The 8451-nt window shown below is 36.3% G+C and overlaps 1 protein-coding gene across 1 annotated transcript; it reads right to left on the bottom strand.

The window, feature by feature from the left end:
* Window positions 1-1373: 1373 nt before the first annotated feature.
* On the bottom strand, window positions 1374-1958 carry W97_09065 (uncharacterized protein; the record flags this gene model as incomplete). The annotated part of the gene is made up of 4 exons (XM_007786929.1): window positions 1374-1508; window positions 1571-1584; window positions 1638-1802; window positions 1865-1958. 4 exons carry the CDS (start codon window positions 1956-1958, stop codon window positions 1374-1376), a joined length of 408 nt encoding a protein of 135 aa, XP_007785119.1.
* Window positions 1959-8451: the final 6493 nt, after the last annotated feature.

Below are 8451 nucleotides of genomic sequence, written 5' to 3'. Positions count from 1 at the left end.
ACTGTGCCACGAATCCACGATTTGGAATTTAGAGCTGCTCTCTGAGAGGACTGGACAGGTACTCAGGAAAGCTACAGTCCCAACACGGTCAAATGACAGGGCTAGATATGTCCCTTCATGGCATCGTTGCGTTCCGCTTCGCTGGGTCAAGATATTCCGAGCAGGATTTAGCGAACGGTTGCGGCTGGAGAGCGCCATCAATAGTGAAGATCCAGCTAGTGCTGGGCTTCAGCACCTCTCTATCGACGCCTTTTGCCGGTCTCACTCCCGTTCATCACTGTATGGATCCGCCCAACAAGGCCTCGCCCTCCGAAAGGAGCTGAACCTGCACGACCCCTCCTCAGCTCCATGATCGTCCTGTCGATTGCAAGAGAAAACAAGATGGAGGATGGAGGAAACTGCACTCGTCAGAGCGCAGTCCCTCTTGCCAAGCATTATCTCCTCAGCTAAGTCCGAGAGGAGCCAAGGACAGCCAGAGACAGGAGAGCATACAAGGGGCTTTCTCTCCCTCTACTTCGTGGTTCTCTATCCAACAACCTTTCGCTCACCACCACTCTAGCACCAGTCTATAAAGCGCTGCAACTCGAGAATTCTGTCGCGTCACTCGGACAGCCGTCGCGAAGAACACTCGACGCGCTCCGGCACTTCTTTAACCTAAAATCCGAGAAGCCAGACGGCTTTATATTGCTCGGGGGCCACAGTCCCGGTCTTTACAAGGATGAAGATGACCTAGTCACTCTCAAAACACCACTATAGCAAGACAGACTGACATTAATCGTGCAAACTCACTTTCCTGTATTCTTTAAAGTGAGCTACCATGTTGCGACCTTCTATATACCGATGTTTAGGCTGATCCATAGCAGACACGCCCCGTAGAGGGCCAGTACGCTTACGTTTCTAAGCAAAACATAGCACGATTCGTGAACTCGATTAGCACACTCCTCGCTGCTATCCTCCTTATAGGGGCCATCGTCGCCCTCTATGTTATCACGTCTTCGAAGTGGAGGCTTAGCTTGATTGCCGCGTTTACGACGCTGTTCGCGGCGACTATCGGCCTGCTCACCAGTGCAAGCCGAGCAGAAACCTTTGCGGCTACTGCTGCTTATGCTACCGTTTTGGTCGTCTTTGTGAGCGGAGACCTTAGGGGGAAATGATGCCAGTCGCATTGAAACACTAGCAAGCACTGAAGCCGCCAGATAGGATGAGACATCGGCCAAAACACCTATTAGCACCCGCTCAGAGCGTATTGCGGCAAAGGATAATCTTAATTGAAGAACAACAGGGTATATAAGACGCCACGACTCCCGAATATGCATAGCTTGACAAAACTACCTTCCCGGTGCCAGCCCTGGCGTCAGACGGTCCAGCCGCCCTCAATGGTGCTCGTACACACCAGTATCGCAGTATCTATTCACCCCAACGCCGACACCTATCTCCCGCAGTTTCCGGAGCGCCACCCTGTCCGACGCCAGGAGCCTGAGCGTTATATCCAGTAGAGGCAGCAGCATCTACAGGTAGCGTCAGCACTCTGCCCAATCTCAAGTTGGTTATGTGCTTGACAAGCGCGCACCTTTGATAAGAATACTGGGGCGTCACTCGGGGGCGAAGCGTGCGAGGTGCTCAGCTCAACTACTTACTGTTACCGCCACCACCCTGGTTTGACACGTGGCCTGTGTTTGCAAGCTCGTTCAGCTGGTCGGCCTCCGAAGCCAGGATGTTTGTCGAGCGGCCGCCTGGGCATAACACAACTTCGAAGCCGGAGCCGGCGGGGATGATGGAGGTCGAGGTTTGGTCGTCGAAAGCTGAACAGGCAGCTTCGTCAGCAATGGTCCGAAACCGTGTTCAGAAAGTTTATATAACGTACTCGATAAGCGAGTTGGCCAGACAAGCGACTTGGCCACCTGCGCGCCGAGACGCGTCCGACGCGCATACCATAGCTTAAATACATTATGTCTCATTTATTTAACATCCTATCAGTTAATCCTAAAGGCAGAATAAACCTTACTATCCATATAATCGAGAAAGGCTAAATCAAGAGTGTTAGAGCAGCTGCAAAGCTGTATTTCATTAACCGAAATACTCTTAGCAATCGGTATTATAGAATGACCTCGCAACGCGATTCTACACCCAATTCTTAGAAACTCACCGATCTTAAGGAATTAGTTATTATTTAGTATATTCTAGATCTAGATTTGCGAGGATTTTTACCTAGGTTAAGCGTTATTAAAGATATAGCCAATTAACTACTTATCGATTAGAGTAGTGGCTAGATTAGTTAGAAGTAGGCTTTAAACTTCGTTAGACGTTGCCTAGAGCTTAAAACTAGATTTAATCGCAAATATAACTATCAGCAAGCATAACATAAAGATCTAGAGCTAATTAAGTAATAATTTAAGCTTATACAAAATACTATTATAAAGTATAGAATTGCCGAGATAGATATCTATAACTTTAATAAAACTAGCTTCTAAATAGGTATTATTTTAATAGTAATAGTTGTTATAAGCTTAGAATAACACAATCGACTAAAGTCGATCTAGCTAGATAATTAGAAATAGGTGATAGTAATCTAGAGAATTAACTTCTAGGGCTAGGTAATCCTACTATTTGTAATTCTAGCTGGATAATTCTACCTTTCTACTTAGTATAGCAACGATATAGTACGCAACTAGGTTCTTATAATAAGTAAGAACGGCTAGATAATAAACAATCTAGGATTTAAATAGATTTAGCACTTTAATAGGTATATAAAGTATTGTATAACTAGAGCACCTCGTCTTCTTATTCTTAATAGCTATAAGAGCTATAACTCGGCCTAGTTTAAATGATTCTATTAAGAGAATAATATTATTACACTCTATATACCTCCCTACTTATCTTATCTCCTTTAGCTACTTAATATTAGTTATTTTAAGCCACTTAAATAGGTGTATAGACAATAAATTAAGGACCTAACATAATCCTATATTAACTATATTATAAAGCTCGAGTTCCTTCTAGTATTTAAAGTAGCCTTTAATGCTACTATTACGGAATAGAATATTTGCGGAGGCTTTTAGGAATTAGGACTAGTCCTATTTAGTCTAGATACTATTCTCTTAACCTTTAATATTAAACTTAGAACCCTAATACCCCTAGCAAGCTAGGACACCACCTAGAAGTCGAAAATACTATATAATCTATCTAAACTAGCCTTTTAAACTAAGCTACTTAAGTGTTATAACCTAGCTAGAAGAGAGCCTTAGTATAGTGTTAAGCTATACTGTGCCTAGCTTGTTACTAAGCTACATATTATAACCCCGCCTTCTTAGCATTCTTCCTATATCTATAGATGCCTACTATCTAATAGACGGCAGGCTTTAGTCTTTATATATAATACTAGATACTATTTCTTAACTACCATAGAATATATCTTACTACTAGTAATTACCTAGCTCGATACTATCGAGCTACTAGCTACTTATATAGATGTATTAATCCACTAGTCTATAGATCTTAATAAGAGAACTTAGGTTATTGATAATTCTAAAGTCTTTATTCTCTTAGAGTATCTACCTAAGTGCCTAGTATAGTAATTACTACCCACTCTTAGTTAAAGGCTAGCTAAAATAATATCTTACCTATAAATAAGTAAGCTAAGATATCTAGCTAACGCGAAGCTAGCGAAACCCTAGTACTAACCTAGTATATATAGTTACCGGATATCTAGAACCTAATAGTTCTAGAGACGCTTCTACTTAGTCTTATAAGATTTAGTATAGAGGCGCTAAAGGAGAGACGTTACGAGCTATAGTATCTTTAATAATTAAATTAGAACCGGTAGGAATTCGAAGAGCTAGAAAGGGAGATTAAGGCTCTTTGCTAGTAATAAGCGGGCTAACTACTATTAGTATTAATATCTACTCTAGGACTAGTTACTTTAAGTCTACTTAAACTTAATTAACCTAACTTTACCTCTTTATCTTTAGCGCTCGAGTAGAATATGCCTATAAGGCGCTATCTTAATTCTATTAATATACTTAATAAAAGCTATCTTTAGCCTTATAAGCTAAAACCGTACTAAGGTAAGATAATTAAGAAATATAAGCTTTAGGTTAAACGCGTAGAGGCGACGTTTAAACTTAACTCTAGGTTATATATAATAGATAGCTAGAAGGTACGCTATACTTAGTAATACCTTAAGGTAGAAGCTCTTAAGGTATAGACGCGTGAAGCTACTCCCGCTATATGTAAGGTATATACCTAGAAGTAGTTTTTTACCTTCTTACTTAACCTTATTAAGAACCTAACGAATTATAAGCTTACTATTGTAATAGTAATAGAAGATGCGCAATAAACGGCTAATTAGTTAGTTATAGTCTTTAATATATACCTCCGAATACTTAAAGACTAAATAGAAGAATAAACTCCTTACTAGTAATGCGACGCGTTATTAATAAAGTTATACCCTAAGTTTTATACCGCTATTACTAATTACTAAGAGGCTCTAGCTATAAGAAAGAACCTATTAGAGCTAGCGGTATAACTAGAGAATAACTAGAAGAGAGTAAAAGCCCTATGCACTACTACCTTCTTAGAAGGAAGGTAGCTGAGTAGTTACTAGCTAGCTAGAACCTATAGGCCTAATAAGAGCTATAAAAGACCTAACTATTAAGATAATAGTAACACGCCGTTAAAAGACTAGTAAAACACCTTAAAGAGTAAATAACTTAAAAATAGCGAGTGTCTCTTATACGAGTTAAAGGACTATTATACTAAAAGTTACCCTATAAAGGTAACTAGAGCTAATAAGACTCCCTTATATACTATACGCGAGTTAAGTAAGGGCTTAAGAAAAGCTAAAGTATTATAAAAGGCTCTATATAAGCGACGCGAAGACAAATAGTAGAGAGTTTACTAAGTTATATCTTTTTAGGCTAGACTCAACTCGATAGGTACTAGGTAGATACCTAAATACTTATTAACCCTAGTATTAATACTAGTATAGTATCTTAATAGCTTATATTAGAGAACAGTTTTAAAAAGATTAATAGCAACCTACTAACTCCTTTATAGGTAAATAATGCGGAGTTATACTATTATAGCGCCTACTTAGTGCCTTAGTAGCTAATAGACTACTAAGGCTAAGTGAGAGGAGGATAGTATATAATATATACTATTAATCTCTCTAGACCCCTAATCCTTCTAGGTAAACTAAGTCTTAAAAAAGTAGACTTTACTATTTAGATAAAAAGTAGAAGCTAGCGCTTCTATAATAGTATAATACTAACTCTAGAATTAGTACCCCTAGCATACTAACACCTCTATAAGAGGGATATAATAGCGTATCTAGAGGTAATTAGACCTAAGAATACCTAGTGCTTTAAGCTTTTATTAAAGGCTTATAAGATTATAGATATCTAGTAATTTATAAAGGGTATATAAGTAGAGCCGCGGGTCTTTACTATCCTTTATAATAGGCTAAAGGAGTAGAATATAGCCCTACACGCTATTAAGGCGCTATAGAGCTACTAGAAAAGCGAAGAGTTAGAGCTAGACCTCTAGCCTTTACTACTCTTACTACTTCTAAGGGAGCTTAAAGACTATATAGATGTATTTAAGCCCACGGATAAGTAGAAACTCCCTATTAAGGGTGTAGAGTATTCTATTAATATAGGCGAGAAAGCTCCCCCTTATAGTTCTTCATATAATCTCTCTATATAAGAATTATAGGAGCTAAGATGCTATCTAGATAACGCCTTAGTAAAGGGCTAGATTAAATATTTAGTTAGTCTAGTAGGTGCACTAGTTCTCTTTATCCCTAAGAAGGACGGAAGCTTTTAACTATATATTAATTATTATAGCTTAAATAAGATTACGATAAAGAACTATTACCCTTTGCCCCTTATTACTAAAACTCTAGACCGGTTAAGTAGTTTAAAGGTATTTAGTAAGCTCGACCTTTAAGATACCTATTATTATATTAGTATTAAGAAGGGCGATAAGTAGAAGACTATACTTTATACGCGCTATAGCTATTTTGAGTATATAATTATACCCTATAAGCTTACTAATACACTAGTAACCTTCTAGGCGTATATTAACTAGATTTTAGTAGATTTAGTAGATATAACCTATATAGTATATCTAGATAATATCCTTATATACTCTAATAATAGAAAGAGTTATATATACTATATACGCGCTATATTAGAACGGCTTAGATAATACTAGCTATATACTAAAAGGAGTAAATATAAATTCTTTATCTTATAAGTAGAGTTTCTTAGGTTTATTATTTCCGATTCTAGCGTTATAATAGATTCTTACTAGGTAGCTACCTTATAGAAGTAGCCTAAGCCTATAAGTTTTTAAGATATCTAAGTTTTTCTTAGCTTTACTAATTTCTACTATAGATTTATTTATTGATACTCTAAGATTACCAGCCCTTTAACCTTAATATTAAAGGGGAGTAAGAATAGAAAGAAGATTAGACTATTCTTTTTTTTTAAAGCCGCAAAAATAGTATTTTACTAGCTTATTAACGCTTTTATAACTATACTAATTCTTATTCACTTGAATTCTAAGCTACCTATTTATATTAAAACGGATACTTTTATATTTATAGTAGCTAGTATCCTCTTGTAGCTATAGAATAGCTAATAGTATTCTATAGCCTTTTAGTTAAAAAAGATAATTAATATAGAGCGGAACTACAAAACGTATAACTAGAAGCTCCTAGCTATTATTATAGCGTTTAGGTAGTAGAGATACTACTATAAGGGTAGTATCTATCTAATTAAGGTTCTAACTAACTATAATAACCTAAAGGAGTTTATAAACGTTAAGGCCTTAAATAGCCGATAAGCCCGCTAGGCTATAATACTTATAGTATATAACTTTATTATTAAGCACTAGTCGAGTAAGACTAACCCCACTAATACACTATCTAAAAGACTAGATTATAAGAATACTAGTAATATAGTCGGCTAGTTACTACCTATACTATAATAGAAGTTAGTAATAGGTAAAAGCATTACTATAGAGGTAGCGTTAAGGTAGCGAAGAGCTAGCAACTTAGTCGCCCCTTAGGGAACTAGATACTCTCTACTTAAAACTAAACTCCTAGCGAGTCTACATCTTAATTAGGTAGCTTAAGAAGTAAGTAATAGAGTATAGGACGCGCTTAAGCCTATTACTAGAACTACTAGTTATAAATAGTTTGTTCTATACTAAGATGCTAGAGAGCTAGCTAATAGTAAAATAGTATTAACTTCCGTAAGTTAACCCTTATTTAAGCTAATTAGAGCTCTATAGTAGAGGGACGCTTTTACTTATAAGATCTAAAAAGATATAATTAAGAAGAGAAGATATAAAGAAATAGCTAGAGTCTTAATAGGCTAGATAGAAGACTTAACTAGACTACTTTAATATAATAATAGATTATATATACTAGAAGAAGGGTCTATCTAGAAGGAGCTATTATAAAGATATTATAATAATCCTTTAGTAGGCTATTTTAGCGAGTAAAGAACGCTTAAGCTCCTACTAGAAAATATTATTAGCTATATATATCGAAATAAGTTAAGGACTATATAGCTACCTATAATATTTACTAGAGGGTTAAGATGCTAAAGTATCTTCTCTATAGTAAGATATTAGCGCTACTTTATCTAGAGGTACTATAGAGCGAAATTATAATAGATTTTATTATAAGCTTATCTACTAGTAAGCGCGGAGCTAGCGTGTATAATTCTATTCTTATAGTAGTAGACTAGTTTATAAAGATAGCCCTCTATATTCCTACTATAAAGAAGATCGACGCTATATAACTAGTAGAAGTGCTTCTTAAGTAGGTGTTTAGTAGGTACAGGCTACCTTATAGAATTATAACTAATAGAAGAATAATATTTATATTAGTGTTTTAGTCTAAAGTCTACTACTACCTAGCGATTAAGTATTAACTTAGTACCGCTTTCTATCTATAGACTAATAGGTAAACTAAATAGTAGAACTAGATCTTAAAACACTATCTTTAAGCCTATTATATAGAAGACTAGTTAAACTAGACTAGCTTCCTATTAATAGCTAAGTTCGCTTATAATAATAGCGAGTACGCTACACTAAGAGTAAGCCTATTCTACACTATATATAGTTTTCACTCTTATATTAATATTAACCTCTAGGAGGCTAATAAAGAAGGCGATATACTAGCTACTAAGAATTATATTAAGGTCTTAAACTAAGTATAGTCTAAGATATAGGAGCGCTAGCAAACTACCATTAAAGCGTAGGCTAAGTATTATAATTAGAACTATAAGCTTATAGGTTTCAAGATAGGAGACCTAGTTAAGCTCTCTACTAAAAACCTTAAGCTATAAGCACCTAGCTGGAAGCTTTTAGTAAAGTATATAGAACCCTTTTAAGTAGAGGAGCCTATAGGTAAATAGATCTATCGCCTACACTTACTAA

This window comes from Coniosporium apollinis (genome assembly GCF_000281105.1).
Source record: "Coniosporium apollinis CBS 100218 chromosome Unknown supercont1.78, whole genome shotgun sequence".
In the NCBI taxonomy this organism is placed as follows: domain Eukaryota; kingdom Fungi; phylum Ascomycota; class Dothideomycetes; genus Coniosporium; species Coniosporium apollinis.
This window is presented reverse-complemented; position numbering and strand designations above follow the sequence as displayed.